This window comes from Thamnophis elegans, chromosome 4 (assembly GCF_009769535.1).
Source record: "Thamnophis elegans isolate rThaEle1 chromosome 4, rThaEle1.pri, whole genome shotgun sequence".
NCBI classification, from domain to species: Eukaryota; Metazoa; Chordata; class Lepidosauria; order Squamata; family Colubridae; genus Thamnophis; species Thamnophis elegans.
This window is the reverse complement of record NC_045544.1, coordinates 108,311,467-108,336,226: the sequence shown is the minus strand read 5'-3', so window position 1 is coordinate 108,336,226 and position 24,760 is coordinate 108,311,467. Positions and strand designations below refer to the sequence as shown.

The 24,760-nt window shown below is 38.5% G+C and overlaps 1 protein-coding gene across 6 annotated transcripts; it reads left to right on the top strand.

Moving 5' to 3' along the window:
• Positions 1-4: 4 nt before the first annotated feature.
• Positions 5-23,396, top strand: PUS10 (pseudouridine synthase 10). 6 transcript variants are annotated; one of them, XM_032214989.1, is made up of 19 exons: positions 5-91; positions 2,478-2,658; positions 3,996-4,132; positions 5,303-5,569; positions 6,520-6,606; positions 7,027-7,061; positions 7,907-8,018; positions 10,465-10,526; positions 12,537-12,582; positions 13,300-13,364; positions 15,439-15,524; positions 16,311-16,436; positions 17,023-17,079; positions 18,744-18,820; positions 19,277-19,332; positions 20,074-20,191; positions 21,073-21,215; positions 21,590-21,689; positions 22,265-23,396. In XM_032214989.1, the coding sequence occupies exons 3-19, from the start codon at positions 4,007-4,009 to the stop codon at positions 22,301-22,303; spliced, it is 1,602 nt and encodes a 533-aa protein (XP_032070880.1). In that variant the 5' UTR covers positions 5-91; positions 2,478-2,658; positions 3,996-4,006; the 3' UTR covers positions 22,304-23,396. The 6 variants fall into 6 exon arrangements, with proteins under 6 accessions (XP_032070880.1, XP_032070882.1, XP_032070884.1 ...); XM_032214990.1 differs by lacking the exon at positions 5-91 and adding an exon at positions 1,102-1,344 and having other exon boundaries at positions 2,478-2,554; XM_032214988.1 differs by lacking the exon at positions 5-91 and adding an exon at positions 1,104-1,344.
• Positions 23,397-24,760: the final 1,364 nt, after the last annotated feature.

Below are 24,760 nucleotides of genomic sequence, written 5' to 3'. Positions count from 1 at the left end.
TAAAAAGGAAACCTAGCGGCACTTCCGCAAATATACCTCTATGTCAGAGGTCTTCAAACTTCAAGCTATGGTGGCTGGAGAATTCTTGGAGGTGAAGTCCACAGGGCTTAAAATTGCCAAGTTTGGGGCTCTATGTTTTCATTGCCTCGTTGCCTTAAGTTTTCTAATTTATTTGAAAACGACATTAAGGCAACATTTGACAACCAGTGGGACAGCTTGTCTTCAGAAATCGTGAGCGCTTTATCAACTGGAGTTTTTTTTTTAAAGAAGAGACTGGACAGCCACTTGTTTGAAATCGTATAGGGTCTCCTGCCAGAGCATGGGGCTGGACTAGTAGACCTCCAAGGTCTCTTCCAGCTCTATTCTATTGCGTTGATTCACGCAATTATCTTTAAATTCTGTTGGCCGTCCGATATACGTCTTTCTTAGGGCTAATAAAGCCAGGTTTAATTTTACTTTTTATTTAACCCTCCACTCGGTATCTTTATATAGTTTAGTTCTGAAACAGCATTGGAATTTTTGCAACATTCAAATAAAGCGGTTAGCATTTGCTATTCCATTTTATGTTGTAATATAGGTATACAGTTTGGGTTGCTTTGTTTACCATCCCTTCCTCCTGTTGTAACGCCCTTATTTTCCCTTTCTTTTCTCCCACCCTCCCTTCTCTACTTTCCTCCTTCCTCCTCTCCTTTCCCTTCCTTCTATAAGAATGATAAATGGAAAGAAGAAAAATAATTATGTGAATGTATACTTAAAATGGTATGTAAGAGAATAAAAAATAAATAAAAATGTTCTGAAAAAATAATAAATAATAATAATAATAAATAAAGCGGTTAGCATTAACACTTGCTTCTCCGTTTGGACTATTTTCTTCCTACACCATTAAAAAAAACTCAATTAACCACATCTTCCTTTGCTTGAAAAAGTTTTTTTACATCGTGCACAATTACTTTGATCATTAAGTTTTTAATTAAAAAAAGACATAGCTGTATTCCAGAGGAAAAAATAAAGTTCTCTTTCAGCAATTTAAGAAATATCCTTCCTTCCTTTCGTTCTTTTTCTTTCTTTCTTTTTTTCTTTCTTTTGTTCGTTCTTCTTTCCTCTAAGACATCTTTTTTCTTTAATCTCGGTGTCCTATTACCGTCCTTCATCAAACCGTTGGACATTAAAAAAAAAAAACAACACGGTAAAGATCTGCCATCCTTGCACAGTTCTGCTCCGGAACAATTATTATCGAGAAAGCGTTTCCTTCCCATCCGGAAGCGAGGAGCAGCCATTGATAGGAACGTGGGGCGGGGCAGCTAAATAGTTCCCCCTATTCCTCCTATTGACATAGGCGAAAAGGTAGGCGATCGTTGGCCGTTATGTTCATATATTTTAGCACCGTAGAAAGATTAGGTAGCCTACTCTGATTCTTCGATTTCTTGTAGCAAGATAAAGGGATAGAGCCAACAATGTTTTGCCAATGCTTATTCGGAAGGAATTCATAGTTTCTGTGCGATTTGCGTGCTCGCTAATACATATTAGCGGTATATAAGTCTACTGCTATTACATGCTAGCAGCGGTGACTATGCAGTATATATTCCAGGATCCCGGTTGAATTGCCATTAATAAACATTGCCCGATGTAGGGATTTTCGAGCTTATGCGATCACTATCCCGATCGTTCTAGGGGAGGATGCGAGTTAGACCGATTTCTTTTCCTGTATGCCAACATCAGAGATAGCAATATAGCAGTAGACTTATATACCGCTTCATAGGGCTTTCAGCCCTCTCTAAGCGGTTTACAGAGAGTCAGCATATTGCCCCCAACAATCTGGGTCCTCATTTTACCCACCTCGGAAGGATGGAAGGCTGAGTCAACCCTGAGCCAGTGAGATTTGAACCGCTGAACTGCTGATCTAGCAGTAGCCTGCAGTGCTGCATTTAACCACTGCGCCACCTTGGCTCTTAGATCCTGAAAACTTTAATCTAGCCACATTATAAACATAATTACTCTTCCAAAACACCTTCAGCTCTTTCTCAGTAGCATGTTGAAATCCATCCAGCCTGACAGACTTATTATCTGGCAACATATTGTCCGGTCACTATATTGTCTACATGCATGGTTTTCTTGGAAAAATAGAGGCATGTTTTATGATTACCAGTAGAAGAAAATATATTACTCAGAATTGAACTATGTGGTCTCTGCGTCTGGTTATGTGATTACAGACATTTCATTACCCTCCTAGGTAATATCAGTGCTAGATCTACATGGTTTACCATTGCATTCCTCCACACAATATGAAATGAAACCTCTGCTGTTGTCATTACAGTGATCTTCCAGTTCCAACACCTTCCTACATCATTGCTGCCTGATATAGGCGCTTGCTTGTTTTTTTTTCTCGGGAGCTAGAAATAACTTCTTTCTTAGATGACCCTGCTAAGATTAGGTACTCTTGGCATTCACTCCTAGCATTATTTGCTCATTCTTTCCAGGAACACCATCACCATGATGGGGTAGCAAGCAGGACACAGGCTGGGAAGTAACTAAGAAACATTCTTGCAAAACAGTTGTAAATCAAACATTGAGCAACACTCAAGAGGGAAGAGTAAAATATATTTTTCATTTCAATCCTGCTTTTATAATCTGATATATAGACTGAGATTTGGAATCTATGTGAGTATATGCTATATATACTACTCTAAATCCATTTACAGTATTTTAAGTTTCATTGTTAATTATTAGAGATTCAATAGATTAGATTACAAAGTCTCAAAAGTAGAAAGGTATGATCATACGTTCATGTTTTTTAAAAAAATCTCCAAATATCAAAACATGGAATGAAATGTTTTTCCAAGGATAATTGTATGAAAATAGGACTGAGATAAATGCATTTGTCTTTTAACCTTTCTCTTAAGATAAAGCATAGCATAATTTTTAAGCTAAAGTCCTTATCACCCTTAAATTAATTTAATAAAGATTTTCTCTTGAGAGAAAAAAGGTTTAGGATTGCACTGATATCCAAAAACGAGAATTTTGCTTCTAGCACAAAACTGATGGCTTCTTTAAAAATAATTGTTGAATGGATAAGAGCTGGAGCTGCACATGTATAATTGGAAGATGCAACTATGCATCTTCCAATTATAACTCACATTACCCTCTAAAACTGTATGAAATATAAACAGCATGAACATGGAAAAACTAAACAAAGTGAAAGATGAAATGAATTGACTACACTATCTTAGACATCAGCAAATTGAAATGAGAGAAGAGAAACCAAAACCAACATACACATTTTCACTTGTGGCACAAATGACTGAGCTCAAATTACCTCTGGTTGGCGTACAAATCAGCAGACTAAGTTGTAGATTTCCCTTAGGCATGAAAGCTTGCTGGGTGACTTTGGTTAGTGACTCTCATCCCAATCCATTTCACAGAGTTTGTTGTGGAGAAAATAGGAATATTCAATTTAGATTAATTAGCTCCCTTGAATTATATATAAAAAGGTGGGATAAAATCTAATAATAGTAATATTATAAATATTCTGATATTTTGTGCAAAATATGTCTCTCTAGAAATATATATGGTTGGGAAAGATGGGAGGATATAGAACAAGACAATTGGCAGCAGGGCGGTTGGGTTGGATTAGATTACAGTTTTGATGAGTACACTATTAGTAGACATAAAGGGCAACCTTGAGGATAGATCATCCTGGAAAAGGTCTTTTTAATGGTTGTTATACATAACTAATATAATTGTTAGTTCCATATCGTCTCTGTCAATTTGTCCTTTCTAAATGTTTGTTATCATGAATTTTTCTTAGGAACAAAGGAATCTTCCATTTATTGTCAGACATTTAGTCAATTGAGCTTAATATAGTCTCTATTGACAGTGGGGGTAAGAAGGAACTGCATGTAGCACATGTACACTGTTAGTGAACTATGGCCCTTCCTTGTTCTTTCCATTGTGATTATTGTAGTGATTCTGTTAATAACTTTTCCTCCCATATATAGGCTTTATCAACATGGTTGTACTGACAGAAAAAGACAGACCTGTTGCTCAGATGTTACGGAATTCTGGAACATGTCCCCGCTGTATTTTCAGATTCTGTGGTGTGGGATTACAGACTTCCTACAGGCAACCTCATAAGGTTTGATTAAATTAGAATATATAATGTTGATGAGAATTATTTTCATGAAGTGTTCAGTCTTAGTCACACCTCTTTTCATAGCATCTTTCCTGAGGGTTGAAAGGAGATTTGGAGTGAACAGGTCCAAAACGTTTTCACGGTGAAGGAACACATGCAAGCAGTACTATTTATTACGTTGTGCTAGAGATCCTGAATGGGGGAAGGAGATGACAATTAATGCTAAAAATATCTATCTCAGAGTCCAGCCAAAGGAAATAACCAAGCAAAACATCATGAAGCCAATAGGTTAATAAACTGAAAGTGATTAAAAGTTAGTAGTCCCATTTATGACTGATCCTTAGAGTCCAGATCTGTGTAGGAATTTGGCTATTTAATCTCCTCTGATGGTTCCATTTGTTAATTTGTTTTTCTCTTCTAAATATCAGTGGTCTTTTCTATCATCTGCAGGCCTCAGACTTGTTTTTCAATCCTCTGCCCTTGATAACTTTTTTTTTTTGTGGTTGTATCAGGCACTGATTAAAAATGATGGCGTTGTTAGCTGGTTCTTTTAACAGTTTCAGTCTTATTCTGTTTAGCATTTCAGGCATTTCATCCAGCAAATGTGAAGGGATTGCTGGAATACGTATCTGCTTTGTGATGATTTAGATCATTGATCTATCAAGCATGGTACCATTTTCTTTGACTGTCAATATTTTATCTCAGACCTAGTTTTTTTCTCAAAATACTTTTGGAGGATTTCCTAACAATAGATAAATCTTACTGAAGATACTGTAAGAATCTGCACTGTTGGACTGAGCTATGGCTTACTTGAGTTCTTTCAGCCTATTTTCTTCTCGCCTCTCTTTTATTGTCACCTGTCCAAGAGTCTACGCCCAAAATTGTCATATTCTTTAATGGAGAACATTCATTCTCTCTAGTGTTGGTGTTATGATCCTCAGCCTAGTCCTATGCAGGTTTACTCAAAACTAAAACTCACTGGCTTTAAATTTACTTTACAAGATCACTGATTATCTGATATAAGTTTTGTTAAAAACTCTTGTGCAGATAAACAGAACCTGTAGCTTTCAGTCTGAGGCATCCCTTTAATGATAACATGGTGCTGTTTTCCCATGTTGAACGCGAAACCATATTGACAGATTTCTATGTTTGTTTGTTTTTTTTATACATCAGGATTTATTTCATGAACTATGCAAGTTTCTGGAGAGCAAAGAAGATGAAAATATATTATCTTGTGAAATGGCTAATTCCCCTTGTAAAAAGATCAAACTGGAAAATGCTAATGGGATTAAAGATCAAAACCCAAATGGAAGCCATGAGCTAAACTACATGTACAGTGATGGAAATGATGCTCCAGCAATTGAAAACTTAAATCCAGTTGTGTGCAATATATGTTTGGGGATTCTACAGGATCTTTGTGAAATAGACTTTGTCAAAGCTGTAAGTGTCAGCCTTGTGGAGCTTTATTTTCAGCTTTTCAAAGGATAAAACCAAATGTAACATACAATATTGATGTAAGCATAGCTGGCATTCATATAGGATTTTACTGAACATTTTGTTTCCCATATCTATCTGAGAGTAAATATCATTGCCCCCAGACAAGTGCACAAATTCCAGGTACTTCCTCCTTCCTGACTTAGGACCTACTTGTATTTTCTAAGATGGTAAGCACCAGGAAGCGCAGGGTTTGCTGAGTAAACTATTCTTCCAGAATGGCAATTTTGAGGATTCTGATTGATGTGTCTCCTGGCTTACAGGCTCAGATTCAGTGTCTGAGTCATCATTTAATAGCTCCTACACGATCAGTATTCCTCAACCAGCTGGTTTTTCTCACTCTTTTTGGTTGCTCAAGCATCTTTTGGGATAGAGAGAAATGCCAAAAGAATACAACATCAATTGTTGTAGAAATGAAATGTTTTGAATTGGCAAAGATCAGTATAATTAAATATGTTCCTTTTCTTTGTAATGAAAGCAATGCTTTCTGCTGCACCTCCAGCTTCAGAACTGCTAAACAAACATGCATTCTCTAAGGCAACTGTGCATCTAAGCTGATGATTTTTCCCCATTGTTTCTTGTCTTGCACTAAACAATATTTTGCAAGAACAATATTTGTAGTTCTCTTGCCAGGTTTGGTTAATCTGTTCAATCTCTGAATTGGTTGTGTTGAGACATTTTTGGAGTGATGTAAGTTTTTGCCCTAATACTAAAGCCAAACTGGTGAGAATCAACACATTTATTCTAAGGTAAAAATGCTATCTCTACAAACAGAATTATTTTGTAAATAATATTACTCAAACAGTTTTCTAGATTGCCCTGTGTAAGTAATTTGTTCTGGGGATATGGGTTGAAATATGTTAAGTAAATATTTTAAATAAATCTATATTTTTCAGGTATGCCATAAGATTAATTCTTCTGAATATCAGTTTTCCAGTTTTGTGTTTTCAGTGTCGTTCCCACCACAACTTTCAGTCAGAGAGGTAGGTATTTTGCTGATACTTTTATTTATGCTTCAAACTGTCCTTCAATGAGAAACAAAGGATGTTCTTACATGTTACCTTGCTTTGCATGCTGGGAAATTCACTTTGTTATGCAGATATTGAACAATATGGATTGGCACTAGTTAGCCAAGATGGTGGATCGATAGTGGAGCATAGTGGAAAATCACTGCTGGCAGTTTGGGTTAGGTTGATTTGAAGTTTAGTATTTCACTTGGGGATGGTAGAAATACTTTGGCCAAAGATCACCCTCTGTATCAGACAGACCTTGATTTTTATGAAAAGTAGAGAAAACCTGGTCATGGTATTTTCAGCCAGTTATTGAGAAAAATATCAATCCTCTTCCTTTCTCATGCTCCATCTCTTTTGTTTCCCTACTTTTTCCTATGTACATATCTAAAGCATGCAGCATGGCTACTGGTGAAAGAAGAAATGGGGTGAGTATATTCTCCACACAATTTAAGTATCGAAATAGCAATAGCATTTACACTGATATACCGCTTTACAGTGCTTTGCAGCCTTCTCTCAGTGGTTTACAGAGTCAGCATATTGCCCCCCAACAATTTGGGTCCTCATTTTACCCACCTCAGAAGGATGGAAGTATGAGTCAACCTTGAGCCTGGTGAGATTTGAATGCCAAATTGCAGGAAGCCGGCAGGCAGCAGAAGTAGCTTGCAGTACTGCATTCTAACCTCTGTGCCACTGTGACTCATATGATTTAAATGATTTAATTATGATTGAAACAGCAGTGACCTTGGATAAGTCATGTATCAGCTGATTGCTGGGCACATGGTTATAGTATACTTAAGTGGTCAAAGCTATGACTGGTACTGGATATTCCATCATGGATCAGTGTGTTTCTACTACCACTCTGGCAATTGTGAAGGATGTTGCCAGTCCTGTACAGTATTCTACTTATTTTTAGATCTTTGGATTGTAATAGATTGTTAATAGTCACTTTGGTCTAGTGGATAAGGCACCAGGCTATATAGCAGGATGCTGTGAGTTTTAGTCCTCCTGCAGCCATGAAAGCTAGTTGACCAATCTTGGGCAGTCAGTCTCTCTCAGCCCAACTCATCTTCCAGGGTTGTTTGGGGAATATAGGAGGAAGGTGTGTTGAATATATTCACCTCCTTATGTTATTTGTAAAAATAATAAAGATAGGATATAAACAAACAAATGGATTACAGAAGAATTTGTTAAGATAGTAAAAATATGAGTCAGTTTATGTTTTATCCCAATTGCACGTACTTCAGAAAACACTATCTTTTTTGCAATTTAGAAAACAGGGCTTGTCAATTGGAAAAGACGACTTTGTTCAGCTGAAAGAAGCTTACAAATGGCTTATCCATCCCCTGTTCTTGGAGGAGTTGGGAGTCCCTGCTGATGGAAAGGTAGCATATACATAAACCACTTACTCTGCTTTTGCAACACTAGTTCACCATTAGCCGATGCAACCTGTATTTTGGCTGTGCGGGTTTCAGATTGCAAATGGGCCCTTAGGTAGTTAAACGTCTTCTCGAAATATAAATAGTATGTTAAGGACAGAATCCTTTCTCCTGAGACAGTATTCCTGGTGCAGAGTATATTTGGGTCATTGATATTTTTAATTTTATTAGCCTTTGCCTGCCTTTAAAAAAAATCATTGTTTTAACTTACCGAAGAAAGTTGTATAGACAAAAATAAATAATTAAGTAAATAAACACATAAATACATAAATAAATACATAAATGAAAAAATCAACCATGAGGAAAACATGAAAATATTTTTTTTATATTATACATAAGAAATGTCAATTTGGTTTTCAAATACAGTATTATGCCACCATCACCGAGAATAATTTTGGTCAGTACAGTTCTAATTTATAAGCAAAGAGCAAAGGCATACGGTTATTTCAAGACTTTAAACCCAGACTTGCATTAAAAAAAAATAATTTTCTCTGTATGCGCTACTAAATAAGCCTTTGTATGTTAATAAATTTCTGATCTGAGAATGTAATTCAAAGCTGTAATCACATCTTTAAACAATGCTACCCTTCCTTAACAAATATACAGATGTAAAACTAAAGTGGAACAATAGTGGGATAAGCCCATATTATGTATACATTGCCTCCATAATTTTGCACTTTTAAGATTATGAAGCTGAAAACCTCCACTTTGTGTTGACTGAATTTTATTCTTTCATTAATATATTGAATATTTTTACTATCCTTAACCATTGACTTGTTTAGAATATTTCACGCCTTGGTTCCAAAGTTCAGGCAAATAATTAATTTTCATTTCAGCAATATTTAGGTGTTTGTAAAAGAAATTTGTTTTAAAGTGTTACAATTTAATGTAACTACATGACCTCATTAAGGATAACTCTTTTCAAAGTATCTTTTGTCCCATTATGTAACAAACAGGAAAAGAACCTTTGATATTATATTGTGGAATTCTCAGTCATGAAATTTGTGCGAATGTTATATTTATTTTGGTACCAAGTCAAAATTTCATTTCTCTCTGCATTTTAAATTGTTCAGGCTGACCTACCATGTTTGCATTGCCTTTTCATATTGTTTTGTTGCATTTTCTGGTTGTAAAACCTTTTAATAAAGAACAGTTGATAACGCAAATAAAGAATAAATTTAGTATTAACCCACAATATAGTTGCTTCTCTTTTTATAATGGTAGAGGGAACTGTGGAGATGAAAATTAAAGAACTGAAAGACTTAAAGAGGCAGTTAAACCAAACTTCTTTCATAGAGAGTAAGATAATTTGGGTTTGTCAGAATCAGGAACTATGATTAAAACTTTGAACCAATTCAAATTATTAAGCCAACTGTAGACCATGGTTTCATATTCTGGCTGGTATTTCATGATTTATTAATACTGTATTTTTCAGAGTATGTCACACCCTTTTCCCTCAAAAAAGAGACTAAAAATCTGGGTGCGTCTTATACACTGAATAAGAATAAGCATTTTTTTGCCTCCCGAAGCCCCATCCCTTCACCAAAATGGCAGAGCCTGTAGAAGGCTTTCAGAGAGCTTCTGGGGGCTGGGGAGGGCAGAAATGAGTGAAAAACAGGCAGGTTTTTTTGCTCAATTTTGCCCCCCCCCCAGCCCCCAGGAGTATTCTATAAGCCTCCTAAAGGCTATGCATGCAAAAAAATTTTTTACAAAGAATGGGCCTGTTTTTGCAAAAAAAGGGAGTTTGCTCGTTATGGGGGGGGCAACCTCCAGGAGCACTCTGCAAGCCCCCTAAAGGCTATTCATGCCTTTTATTGGAAAAAAACCAGGCCCATTTTTAGAAGGTTTGCAGAGTGCAAAAACCTTTTTTTAAAAAACTCACCTCTTCAAAATCTTGGTGCGTCTTATACTCTGGTGCGTCTTATATTCCAAAAAATACGGTATATGTAAAAATCATTCTGATTTTCTTTGGTAAAAGGGAATGAAATGGAAGCATCCATAAGCACTGAAGATATCCAGTGATTATTGCAGGAAATTCTCAGAAATGCATCCAAGAAACATGCCTATTTCTTAATGCCAATATGAATAATACAGCTGATCTGCTGTTTAACATGTGCAGTTGTAGACATGTCTTTAACATGTGCAGTTGTATGTCTGATGACCTGCGTGGATCACTGCCTCCTGCATATGCTTTAAGGACTTGAATCTGTTACTCAGGTTTTGTATTTGCTGAGCAGCAAATACAATTCCTGTTTAAGACTAGTCACAGCAAATCTATTCCTGATGATAGGGTTCAGGTGATTGGACAGACTGAATTCAATCAATTGAAGAAAAAAGTGATGTGGAGGAAATCAGTAGCAATTGAAAACTAACTTCTATCTTTGTGATTCAGAGCCTGTTTGAAGTGAGTGTTGTATTTGCTCATCCGGAGACAGATGAAGATTGCTGTTTCCTGTAAGTATAATGTAACAAACAATATTTTATGAGAGCAGAGACAGATGGTATTGGCTGAACATTCTAGATCTCCCTCCAATATTTTGAGATATCTTGAGCAAGCTACTCTTTGAAATAGCTAATAGACAAGCTATGTTGCCTGATAGTGCGGCTGCTAAGGGCTAAGTGCCCTGTATAATGTCACCATGCTTGGGTTGCATTCCTTAGGACAGCGATGGCAAACCTTTTTTGCCTCACGTGCCATAAGGGGGGAAGTGCAGGGGGTCGAGCGCGGGTGTGCCACACCCATAATGCAACGCACAACCTCCCCAGTGTGCTCATGAGAGGCGTTTCCCCTTCCCCATTTTTTGCATGCTTTTTTCGCCCTTCCCAGGCTCCATAGGCTTCATAGAAGCTGAAGGGGGGGGGGAGTCTCCCCCCTGCCGCCCCCGGAGGCCCTCCGGAGGCTTCAGGGACCTTCAGGAGGCTTCCCTGGAGCATCCGAAGGGCAAAAAACGACCCTACGAGCAAACAGAAGTCACTTCCAGTTTGCTCATAGGGTCCTTTTTTAGTCCTCCAGAGGCTTCAGGGAAGCCTCCTGAAGATCCCTGAAGCCTCCAGAGGACTTAAACCGACCCTACGAGCAAACCGGAAGTCCGTTCCCAAACTTCTGATTTGCTCATGGGGCTGCGCTCCAGAGGCTTCAGGGAAGCTCCTGAAGCCTCCGGAGGGCCTCTGGGCTGGGGGTCGGGGGAGGCTCTTTTCACCCTCCCCAGACTCCTATAAAGCCTCTGGAGCCTGAGGAGAGTGAAAAATGCCTTTAAAAAAGGCTGAAGTCAGCTGGCCAGTGCGCACATGCGTGCTGGCCTGCTGACAGGGCAACACCTCGCGTGCCCTGACAAATGGCTCCGCGTGCCACCTGTGGCACGTGTGCCATAGGTTCGCCATCCCGGCCTTAGGATAACAACAAAGTAAATGGCACTCATTGTCACTTACTCTGTTTCCAATAACATACTTTTAGCCCATGATTCTGGTACCAGGAGAATTGTTAAAGTGGAGTAGACAAGATAAGAATGTAACTCTACTCATCATGCTTCTACCCTTCATCTTCTAAATGTCTTCCACTTAAAAAAGAGAAAGCCCACAAGATCTGGGGAGTGAAGTGGGAAGATCAGTTTTTATAAACAAGAATGAAATGCAAGGGCCTGAACTGGGATTTAATTAGTTCCAATTGAATTATTGTCTCATGCTTGTATTTTGTTTGAATGTTGCCCTTTGATCTTCCAGTCAATAGAAGATAACAATAGCAATAACACTTAGATTTATATACTGCTTCATAGTGCTTTACAGCCCTCTCTAAGCAGTTTACAGAGTCAGCATATTGCCCTCAACAAGCTGGGTCCTGGTTTTACCCACATTGGAAGGATGGAAGGCTGAATCAACTTTGAGCCTGGTGAGATTCGATCTGCCAAACTGCTGGCAGCTGGTGATCAGCAGAAGTACCCTGCAGTACTGCCCTCTAACCACTGCACCACCTCAGCTCAGATACTATAATATTCTGTTCTTTAGCTTTTTAATCCCTGGGCAAGTGTTAGCAGCAGCGCAATAATACAAAGCTCCTCAGATCGGCCTTAACTTTGCTGTGATATTCTGCCAGAGAAGCAGAGCCTTCCAGTTCCATGGCCAAAGGAAGACAGTCTAAGGCAGGGGTGTTAAATCCGCTGGCCAGATTTGCCACATGTTGGTCATGCCCACCCCCATTTTAACAAAGAGGAAAAAAGTTGCAATGCATCCTTTGTTGACGACATGACAATGTGAGTTTGATACCCCTGGTCTAAGGAGCAAGAGTTGTCTGACTAGGTAGAGATGGGAAAGGTGTTTTCAAAGGTATCTTTTTGGTGATTGTTCTTAATAAAATGTTTTGACACTGGCAAATATAAAACCTTATACTATTGTATTCATTATCTATTTGGTAGAAAATGTAATCACCTTTTTAAAGATATTTGACTGATTTTTGTTGTTTTCATTCAGAGCTTCAGTGTGTCCAAGCTGCTTCAAACCAGCAAAAAATAAACAGGTAATTAACTTTAATTTTATACAGTTCCCTGTACTCCAAATCCACATCTCACGATAGACACTCTGATGCTTTCTAAATATTTTGACTTTGCTGGCTGAAGTTACATGAATTCTCATTCAAGAACATCTGGAGAATAGTGGAGTACTTATCATGGCTTCGAGTTTTTAAAGATATGTATCTTTAAAAACAGGCAATTGCTAGTTGCAGGTTCCTTAACTGGTAAAGACATCAGGCTGGAAACTGGGCAAGCGTGAGTTCTAGTCCCACCTTGGGCATGAAGCCAGCTGGTGATCTTGGGCCAGTCACTTTCTCTTAATCCTAGGGAGGAGGCAATGGCAAAACATTTCTAGAAAACCTTGCCAAAAAAAGGGCAGGGACTTATTTTGGCAGTGTCTGAAAATCAGACACAATTGAATAGAAGGAAATAAAAATAAAAATGAAGTACAGGGGGGAACTTACTTCCAAGGTAAGGTTGTCACCCAAAGCAGTCTGAAGTTAGAATTTGTAAAACCTAAATCTCTACTCAAATGTAAAACTTTTCTTCTATAATAAAGCACCAAGCTTAGAGCTTAGAGCAAAACAAGAAAACAATAAACAAAAGGCATACTACTAGATATGCCATTAAAATGGCTTCCTTCTTGGCTAAAATAAATCTGATAGAAAGAATAAGGTTTGCAGTGTCTGATAACACAGATATCATTTTATTTTTCTCTCTAGTCAGTCTTCACCAGAATGGCTGTGGTAAAAGCTTTGGATATGATTGATGAAGAAGAGTTTCACAAGTAAGTAACTGAATTTATGTTACACACATAGAGGGAGGGAGAGAGAGGGAGGGGGGAGGGAGGGAGGATGAGAGAATTTCACAACACAAAGATAGTCAAGCGGCACATTGGCAGACACAGAAAATAGTGCTTTTACCAGCAGTCAGCTTAAGTTTTTTAATGACAGGAAAAAAGGCTAACCTTATATTTTTTATGATAGTGATTTGTATGTTGCAGCAGTAGAAAATTATTGATGTAGTGTGTCTGAAGTGAAGTGTTTGGGAAGGTCTCTCATGTTTGTTTTGCAAACAGAATAAACAATTATGTGCTAATTAATATTTCAGATTGGTAGATTTGGAACTAGTTCGATAGCTGCATCCAAAGGGTATTCATATGTGGTTCTTCATCAACCTAAAAAAACCAATCAAGTAGGCTTCCCAGAGCTCTTTCCTTGGCCCAGCACTATTTAATAACTTTGTAAAAATATAAAAGATGAAATTGAAGGAATTATTATTAGATTTGTAGATGATCCCTAGTTGTAAAATAGTAAGTATGAAATGATCAGAGGGTCATGAACAACTAGAAAGATTTGGCAGCAGTGTTGCAAACTTTTTAAATAGTATCTTTATTTCAATATTTTTTTAAAGTTTTAAAAAAACAGGGATGCTGTGAGATTAACAGCTCTAACATAAAAAGAGTAGGACTAAAAATATTGAAAACCATGATGATGTGGAGTATGAGGATAAAAAATGGTAAATAAAACCAGAATCTGTGCTGTGCTAATAAAGAAAAAGAATAAATCATGGCTACGAAACAGTGGTGGGTTCCGGATCCCGTTGCAACATGGTCTGGCATCCACTATATGAATGCGTGCAGCGTGTGCACACATGCACACACATGCGTCCTTACCTCTTCCAACGCCTCCGCGATGCTTCTGCTGCTCATCGGAGCGTCGCACAGGCACTGTGCACTCCTTGCGTGGAAGCACCAAAGAGCTCAGGCAGGCGGGTGGGCCCTCTGGAGCACCATACCAGAACGGAACCTGGTGCTCCAGGCAGGCACCAGTACGCCCATACTGGGGTGTACCGCCTGCAACCCACCACTAAATTTGGTCAACAGGAGTCATAATACCAGTTCAAGCATGTTTCAAGCATGAATTGTTCAAGCTAACATTTAATATCCAGTGGATTTTGCATGCTCTATGTCCGTGATGGCAAGCCTATGCCACACATGCCCGAAGTAGCCCGTAGAGCCATGTTGCCTGGCATGCGCAGTGTCTCCCATTCCTCTTCCGGGTTTCTTGCGTGCATGCATATGCGACGATCAGCTGGCCTTTGTGTGTGCGGCAGTGCTGGAAACTGGAAGAGCTGGTCTTCTGTCTTCTGGTGTGAGCATGGGTTCCGGTCAGCTGATCTCCGTGCACATATCCAGTAACTGGAAGTCTAGCTGGCCAGCACACATGCACTGCCGGAACCCAGAAATGCATTTTCCAGTGTGCACATGTCCCCTGGGCAGCTCCTCTTCCAGGTCTCTCTCACTCCAGACAAGTGCCAAAAAGGTTTGCCATCACTCCTCTATGTAGAACTTGGCAATCTCATGCATTTGAGGGAGTTGAATCAATAGGGCAATGTAAAATTGGCCCTTGTGGCTGAATACACTGGTGAGTAATGGGAAAATAAAGGTACTGTAGATATCTTTGTAAAAATGATTAGAAGAGAAGGATGTGCTCAGTGGGTTGATTTCCTCATCACTGAAAGACTACAGAAGATGAAGGAGACATTGTGGTCAGCAATGAAGCATGAAGGACCGGCTGTGTGTAGTGATGTGCATCCATTATATGCAGCTGAAGAAGCCTACTGGGCTGCTCTTGCTCCTCAGATTATCAAGGTTATCAGTTACTGTAATTTTTCTACCTGCTTCTATTTCTCAGATATAATATTGCACTATTTGAAATTATTTGCATTATAAAATGTTTTTGAAATATTTGAAAGAAAGGATTTTTTGGGGATAATCATATCTATTTATTTTGCACAATGTTTAACTTTTCCTTCAACTTTTCTCTAGTGAATTGCCTTTTATATCTCCCCTAATACAGGAACTATCCATCTCCTCCAAGTTCACCTAAAACTCCTTGCACAGCAGTTGAGATTCAATGCAACAATGGTGCCATTTTTGTGGCTGGTGAGAGTAAATGTTTTTCCTTTAATAGAGGTTGAAAAGGATCACTCTTTTTTAAGGTTCCTGGGCCCTGGGCAATAACAACTGAGTGGCCTAAGAAAAGGCCACTCAGTTGTTATTGGGACAGAAACCCATATGATTATATGAAATGTTTTGTTCTATGGGGAAGTATGATGGTAGAGCCATTGAGAAATGACTCAGCCATTGAGAAAGTGTTAAAAAAGTGATGCTTTTTTCAGTGACATTCATCCGCATTGAAGGAGATTGATATGCAGAATATATAAATTTGACTTCAAATGAGAATTTGTTTTTCAAATTACAGTCTATTTCTGATTAAAATGGGCTATTAGGAAGTGGAATTTATATTTGGCAGTTTTTCTTAGGCCAGGATTGTACTCACTTGATAGCTAATATCATTGGAAAAGCATCTTGGAAAATAATTGGATCAGAATAATTAGATGAAATACAAATATTTATCCAGTTGTTTTTCATCAAAATAGGCAGAAACAATCTTAACATGTGATGTGCTGTATATCACAATAGATCAACTAGCTGATAGATATGTTTTCAAAGCAAACTTATGTTTTAGCCTTCGCTGCTCAAAGCATGAGGAAGAAGTAGCTTAAGGAGCAATTCTTGAGGGAACTTCTAATACATGCTTTATGATAGTGACTTCTTTTTCTGTGCACTTGGCTTCTAGTAAAATGCTTTTATTTGTAATACTTTTGCTAAACTAAGAGTTAATAAATATCATAGCACATTTTTCTGTTGTCTGTTTTTTTTAAACAGGAAGATATAATAAATATTCAAGAACTCTACCTCAGACTCCCTGGATTATAGATGGAGAGAGGAAGATGGAATCATCTGTAGAAGAATTGATCTTGGAGCATCTCATGGTTGCCTTCAAAGCAGATAGTGAGTGTGTGCATGCATATGTTTACATTACTTTAAATAAGTTATGCAATATGTATGCACTGATGAAAAAATGCAGGAAAATTGTGTAGGCAAGTAACCCAGCATCTGTTTAATGTACAGCAATGTTGTCAAACCCGATTTCATTGAGGGCTGTATCAGGGTTGTGTTTCACCTCAGGGGGCCAGGGTGGGCGTGGCTGGGATGGGCATGACCAGCTCCATGTCACTCATGTTGGGGGCGCCTATCTTGCCCCGAGCACTCTGCCAGCAAAAACAGGCTCCCAAGCTCTGTTTTCAACTACGACGGCCTCCTGCAACCCTCTGCCAGTGAAAACAGAGCTCAGAAAGGTTGCCCGTGGCCCTCCCGAACTCAGTTTTTGCTGGCTGAGGCAGCGCAAGCCTTTGCTGTTTCCTGGGCAGTCCGCAGGCCAGGTCTAAGCACGCTGTGGGCCTGATCCGGCCCCTGGGCCTTGAGTTTGATATCCCTGATGTAGAGCTAAACTATGATTTGCTTTGATCATGCTGAATAGCATGGCTTACATACAGATTTCAAAATTCAGTCAGTGTTTCTTTCTCCTGTTTTTAAGGTTTTAATTTTTCATCCTCTGGAAGGGAAGATGTGGATGTGAGAACATTAGGCAATGGTAAGTTCAACACTTGAAAATATCCTAGATGGGAAAAAATCAGTTGACAAACCTTTGACAAAAAAAAACCCATTTCTGAGATCATGGGAGTTGGAAGGGGCCACTTAGGCCCGTGATGGTGAACCTATAGCATGTGTGCCAGAGGTGGCATGCAGAGCCCTTTCTGTTGGCACGTGCGCCGTTGTTCCAGGTCAGATCTCCGTAGTGTTTCTTTCATGAGTTCCTGTTTCCCTGCAAAAAATGAAACAGAAGCTCACAAAAGAAAACTATCTTACCTCTTGCCATGCTGCCGGTGTTGGGATGCCCACCTCCCGGCCGCCAGCTGGTCTTCGAGTCTCTGCTGCGCATGCACATATCCAAATTTGCACGTGCATGCACCCCTTTTAGTTTGGGCATGCACGCAGTTTGGGCACTTGGTGCCTAAAAGGCTCTCCATCACTGACAGGCCATGGAGCCCATCCCACTGTTCAGTGTAGAAATCTGGACAGCATATCTAAAGAAATTTCATTAGGAGAAAATTTATGACTTAACTACATTTATGTATAAAAGATCTTCATTCAAACAGTATTTAAAGCTAAAGGTGATGTAATTGAACAACAACAAAAACTGAATGTCTGTGGGGATTCTCAGTTATCCAGGTCATGGTTGTCCCAAAGGTGCTTTTTTAACTTTCTTGTTTCAATAAAGAAGCAGGAAGTCCAGTTGCCTCTTGAAAAAAGTACCTTTGGGAGAACAACAAAAGCTATGAAAAATTTACTTTGAAATAATTTACTCAAAGTTAACAAACAAATTAACAAAATGTGCAGACCACAACTTCTGGTCCTGTAGCTACATAATTACCTTTGTCTTGTTTATCCAGAGCACATTGTTCCAGAGCTCCTGATCTTTGCCTAGGTGTTTATAAGCAAACTTTAGTCTTGCTCTATTTTTTCTTCTAGAAAACAAAAGCTTTCTCTTGGCACACCACACCTCCTATGTCGATTTAATTTGTGCAACTTCTTTCAAATGGAAGTCTCATGCACTTTGCCATTGATAGCAGCAAGCAAGGTAGTACCTGAAGCTCCTATGATGAAATTCTAGGATTCTTAGAAACATCTTGCGTTCTGCTGTAGGGTTGAACTTACTGGGACAGCCTGGCCTGGGCAAATAGGCAGTTGTGTGAAATATTTTCCACTTGTAGTTGATCTTCTGGACAGTGGAATTATTGATGTCCATTTGGTTGGTAATCCTTTGAAATCTCTTGCCAGCCTTTAGGCATCTATAATCTTTTTGAAGGCTTCAAGGTCCTCTTTTGATTTAGACATGGTGGTACCATATATTTCATCAACAAGGAGTAAATTAAACTGAATGTCTGAGGTTTAAGTAAAACTTGTTCCTCCTAGGTTCTCTATACTGATCTAATCATTTGCACTTCATCTAGCACACCTGATTTTAATTTTATGTATTTGAGATATTGATAAACCTAGGCATGTATGAAGTTTTTCCCTTTGTGAACTTACATCTTGATATATTTTTATATAGTTTGCTGAAAATGGATATTTTTAAATTGTCAATTTTCTTTTTTCCCCATGTCTAAATCTGAAAACTAGTTTATAATCTTATTTTGTTTTCTTCCCATCCTTCTTTCTTGATTGCCACCATCATGATTACACCCTTGTTCATAGGAAGGCCCTTTGCAGTTGAGCTGGTTAACCCTCGGAAAGTCCAGTTGGCTGCAGTAGAAATGAAGGAGCTTCAAAAGGTATAATGTTTGAAGGTTGACCTATAACCATCGTTGTGTAGATTGGGATGAAAGGAGTCAATCATAGATTTTCTTGCAAAATTACTTATAAAGCTAAATTATATGGGGACTAATATGATCTCCTCCTCTTGGAGGGTATTAAACAGTGGCCAGATGAAAACTTGGCCCTAAATTCCATGGAGAAGGGAAGGCTATCGTAGTAATTTATACATTATCATCTTAATGATGTATATATCCTGCCCTAGCCTTTTAACTGTATATACACATTGCTGATTTCATAACTCATATGGCAAGAATTATTTGATGATATTCAGGAATATACACAATACTCCTTGTTCAGCTAATTAAGAGTATAGTGCTCTACCCATTTTTTAAAAAAAATGTTTTAGTATCAGATTTCAATTGCAAAATAATCACATATAATTTTTTTATTTTATTTTTATAAAACACTTTTAGAGGATCAACAGTTCTTCAGACAAAGTCCAAGTTCGTGATTTACAACTTGTCAACAGGTTAGTCGAATTTAGATAAAACAGGATTATTATTATTTTTTAAAAAATCTCAATCTGAGTTTTTTTTTAAAGCATATTTCCATGTAAAATGTAAGCATCTCATTTTTCCTGGCACTGGCATAATCTACAACATTTACTGAAATCAGCAGAAGAGAATGATTGATCGGTGAAACGGGAGGGGGGCTATCCCAAGGGGCTTCCTGGCAATGGTATGTGTTCCCTGGGGTAGTACATTTGATACCCACTCCTCAGTAGGGAATAGGTACACAGCTGAAATACATTTTCTCTTTCCAAACTTTTTATGATTAAACTGATTTCAGTTCTCCCGATTTTAGTTTTGATTTTACTATTTTGATTAGTTGAGTTTTGTTTTGTTCTTGTTAACTGCCTTCCGTGCTTATATAAGGATGATTATAAATTTAGTAATAATGGGGAAAAATAATAATACAACCAGTAACACAAGATCATAAAAAGGTCTAATGTATTTAATCACAAGCATGAGTTGGGAGTTCTGCTTCTCTTTTTCAGATGATTGGCATATTTTATTGATTTCCTGATCAAGTAATATATTACAGATTGCAGATTTTTGGGAATCCTCTGCGACGTCAGATTTGCTATTTTTGACATCAGAGATATGCTGCAGGATGGAGGAGGAGATATTTTTCCCATCTAGTATCTGTTGAGACATCTTCTGCCCATCACAACTTGGCTGTTCTCATTTGTTGTTTGTTTTCCTTTCAGAGAGGCCATTGTACATATGAAAGAAGGGGAAGAAGAGAAGACGAAGTCCTACAGTGCCTTAATATGGACAAAGAAAGTGATCCAAAAGGAAGACATTATGTTCCTAGACTCTATGAAGGTTGCATGTCTGGGGTGGTATTTATCATTTGTTTGCTCGTTTTTAAATCCCGTACAAAGATTTTTACAAGCCCCATTTTATTAGCTTTCATCAAATTCAAGACGAAAATTTTTGCAGCTTTTTTTAGTGGAAAACCACAGAATTAATGTAATTTGCGTCATACATGCCTGTGCTCCTCCCCCCTCCCCCCATGCCTGCGCATGCATCTCCCACATTTGCAGCAGACACCCAAAAATTAACTGGCTGGTGGGAGGTGCGCACACATGCGCGGTGAAGCTGAGCTAGGTGACAGCTTGCATGTCCACAGAGAGGGCTCCACATGTCACCTGTGGCATGCGTGCCATAGGTTGGCCATCACGGATCTAGAGTTTTATTTGCTTTTTTTCAGCTAAATCACACAGTCGGCTTGTGTTCAGCTTCTGATTCACCAAGATAATATGCAGAATGTTTTCTCATGCACTGTTTCCTAGTATATTTTCTCCATGGCCTGTACCCATCCATGCCTTTCATTTTTCTCAACCTAATGTGAATTTGTAGAAGTCCCTATTTTCCAGTTTATCAACATTTTCTTGAATCTTCATACTATCCTCCAAAGGATTTGCCATGTTCTCATCCTCATTATTGGTTTGTCAAGGTTACTTTGTTATCACTTTGTGTGGTAACCTGGAGCTGGTTTCCCAGAACAGAACAGAATGGAGTGAAATAATAGAATAGAATAGAATAGAATAGAAGGGTTGTTAGAGGTCTTCTAGTTCAGTCCCCTGCTCAAGCAGGAGAACCTATACTATACTGGGGAAGATGTCTGAATGGATATTTGGATTTTCTATCTCATGGGTTTGTGATGTATGTAATGTTATTTTTTATCTGAAATTCTTGACCAGGACTTAAAGCTTGATCAAAAAACTCCATTACGTGTACTTCATCGGCGGCCATTAGCTGTCAGGATTCGTGTCATCCACAACATGCAATCAGAGTACATAGACGAGCATCATTTCCGTCTTCACTTAAAGACACAAGCAGGGACGTATCCTTTCTGAACTGAAGCGCCTCAGTGGTCAGGAATTCGGTACTGAGCACTTCAATAAAATGATAGTATTAAATTTGGAAGAATGAACATAAATCTTCAAGTATAGTTTTTCTTGGAGCAGGAAAATGTGTGGAGAGTGTATGACTCATGTTACATTTTATCTTTTTTCTCTATCCCCCTGTCCCCCAGAAGGTGGCATGCTCTCTTCTAAACCCCCCGCCCCCAAATTTTGCTATATCCTGTCATTTACCTCTAGCAGTGTGTTTGAGAAAGAATGAGAAAGAAAGGGAGAAGTACATATTCTGAAGTCTTATTTTAAAATCTAGTCTAATAAGCATATCTTTCTCATTTCCTTATCGGCAATTTGTTAGTTATGTTAAAGAATTTGTACATGGAGATTTTGGAAGAACTAAACCCAATATTGGTTTCCTGTTGAAGACAACTGCAGACATCTTGGAGCTGGATGTACAAGTGAGTACTCTCTTTTGTATGTCTCTGTAGACAGAAGGATGGGACTGCCACCATTGGTCTTTCCAGTAGGAAATTAAGAGACAAATCACAGGGGATTTGTTTCAGATCTGGCAACCTGACTTTAATCTAATCTCTGCAATCTGTGTCCTTTCCTACAGCATCTCATCTCTCTTCAAAACTTTTCCTGTTAGAGTGAGAGAATGCAAATTTAGTTTTGTGTGTGGAGAACTGTAGAAGCTCACTGGGATTTAAATTTTAGTTTAAACTCCAGATTAGAGCATAACAACCAGATCATACCCCAAGTTAGTTTTAAATGGCTTTTCATCCAAATTTTTAAAAGCTAATCAGATGTTAACTTAAAGTATATTGTCCCCTCAGTTTTCCCCAGTCTGGGAACATACAGTGTATTAACTACACTTGATGTAGTTCTTGGCACTTTCATGTTGGAAATCACTGTCTCATACTTGGGAAACCAAGTTTCATCATTTGTATTGAAAACATTATCTGAGGTTAAATATTCTGCAAACAAATGTGTTAGCTATGATTCAATTATTTTTCTTTCTTTTTTTCTGCAGTCCGTGGATGTTGACTGGCCACCAGCTCTAGATGATTAAGAAGTAATTTTGATTTTCAAGAGAGGGGAGAGACTTATCCATAGCAGGATTTAGAGCACTGTGGACAATATTTTATAAGCTAGCTGAATTGACTTTCCTAGATTTTTGTAAACCAGTTTAGATCATGTTGATCTGCTCAAGATTGATTTGTTTTTAATTCAGGGGTTCCTAACCGTTGGGCTGGGCCCCACTACCGGGCCATGGTCTATTGGGAATTGGGCCTCCATGAGTGGCTGGCTGGAGTGCATAAATGGCGGGCTGGCGGGCACTTGCATATGTGGATGCTGGCCTGTCGCTCGCACTGGCCCCACTGCTTGTTCAAGGTCCAGTTTCCTTACCCCCATCCTCTAACTAGGCCTCCTAGCCGCAAAGGGAACCACTCTTTTAATTTTTAAAAATGCCTCAAATTGATTTACACATTTTAGAAATAATGCATTTTATTTTGACCTCATTACCAATACAATATAAATTGGTACCTATACAGAATGGATACAGATTCTCAAAGAGAGAATAATTTTGAATTCCTGTGCAAAGGGGAAGAGTAAAAAACCAAAAAGTAATGTTTTTGCATGATAACTCTCAACAAGCACATTTAAAAGCTTTTTACCAGAAAAAAAGAAGAAAGCGCATTTTGTCTAGCAGTATTTGTTCAGTTCAGTTCAATTCCGCATTTCCTTGTGCTTGCATGTCTTAAAGCAGCCCTCTCTTGCTAAGGGCTTTCCAGATGTGTGGAACAATTTGACTAGAATTTCCAGTCAGCACCATTATTGTTGCTGGAATTTGGAAGGTTTATTCCCACTCATCTAAAGAGAGGCCAGTTGGGCAAGGCTAACATATATAAACCATTGGAATCATTTTGGTAAATTTAGCTATGTCATCTGCTTCTCTTATACTATCAATAGAGCAACACATAGAAGAAAGCAGCTCATTGAATATAGCAAAATTTAGGAATACTACCCTGTTTCCCTGAAAATAAGCCCTCCCTGGGTAATAAGCCCAATTGGGCTTTTGAGTGCATGCGCTAAAATAAACCCTCCCCCCCATGAGGTGACCTGGCTCGCCGCCTGCTGCACCTCAAAAATAATAAGATCTCCCCGAAAATAAGGCCAAACGCTTATTTCGGGGGTCAAAAGAAAATAAGACTCTGTCTTATTTTGGGGGAAATACGGTATTTATGCATAATTCTGGATCCAAACCAGAAAAAAAAGCCATAAGATACCTTTTAGAGAATCCTAATAATTCTTGTGGTTGAGCACTGTTGAATACTGAAATGTGCAAAGTTGCCGAGCCATCAGCATTTACTCAAGATGTATGGCTGTTGTTCCTGGGAATGTGTCCCTGTGCATCGTTAGAGGAAATAGTAAGCCTGATAGCATTCAGAGCAACTTATCTCTGAGTAAATGGGATTCACTGTTCTTCCAATGATACATGGGATTGCGCACATGCATGCATTCACATGCCAATATGGACACAGGCTTTTAAAAATATATCCCCTAAAGGAAGATGTGTTTACCTGTTTCAGTGTTATGCTAAAATGAGGAGGAAGAAGTTCCTCTAAGACTTCTTTGAGGTTTTCAAGAAGCGATGCAAACATTGTTAAGGTTACAGCTCCTCCCCAGCCCCTAGATCATGTCAATTACAAAGTAAGTTCTGGTATGAAGTCAAGATTTTGAACTAAAAATGTCCAGAACTTTTATAAGAAAATAAATTGTTTTTCTTTCAAAACTTTGTTTGCTGTTGTGTTTCTGAGATGTACGCACATATTCATTAGATGCAAATAAGCAATATAAATCAAGGCTTGAAAATTCACCAAATTAAAAAGAAACTTAAAAATGGCCTGTAAAGCAAAATCTTAGTTCATGGATTTTATCTGGGCAGTATATCATTCGTCCTCAATTTACGACTGTACTCGGGCCTGCACACATCACCTCTTAACTCTTTTAAGCTACCTTTTTGTAAACTACGTCCCAGTGCAGAGTTGCAGTCTTGAAAAAAAAATGCAGGTTTTGTTTAAAAAGTTGTTCACTGAAACACAACAGGTAGTCCTCAATTTACAACAGTCCATTTAGTGAACGTTCAGTTACAATGGCACTGAAAAAAGTGGCTTATGACCGTGTTTCACACTTATGACCATTGCATCATCCCCATGGTTACATGATCAATATTAGACCACTTAGCAACAGACTCATAGGACGGTTCCAGTGTCCTGTGCCCCGTGTGCCTCCTTTTGCCACCTTCTCACAAGCGAAGTCTATGAGGAAGTCAGACTCACTTAACAACCGTGTTACCGACTTAACAACTGCAATGATTCACTTAGCAACTTGTTTGCCTTAACTTTTGGGCTCAATTGTCATCGTAAGTGGAGAGATACCTGTATTTTATTTTCAAAGGTGAAGCAATGCATTGCCCTACTTAATACAGATAGTCCTTGGCTTACAACAGTTCATTTGGCGACCA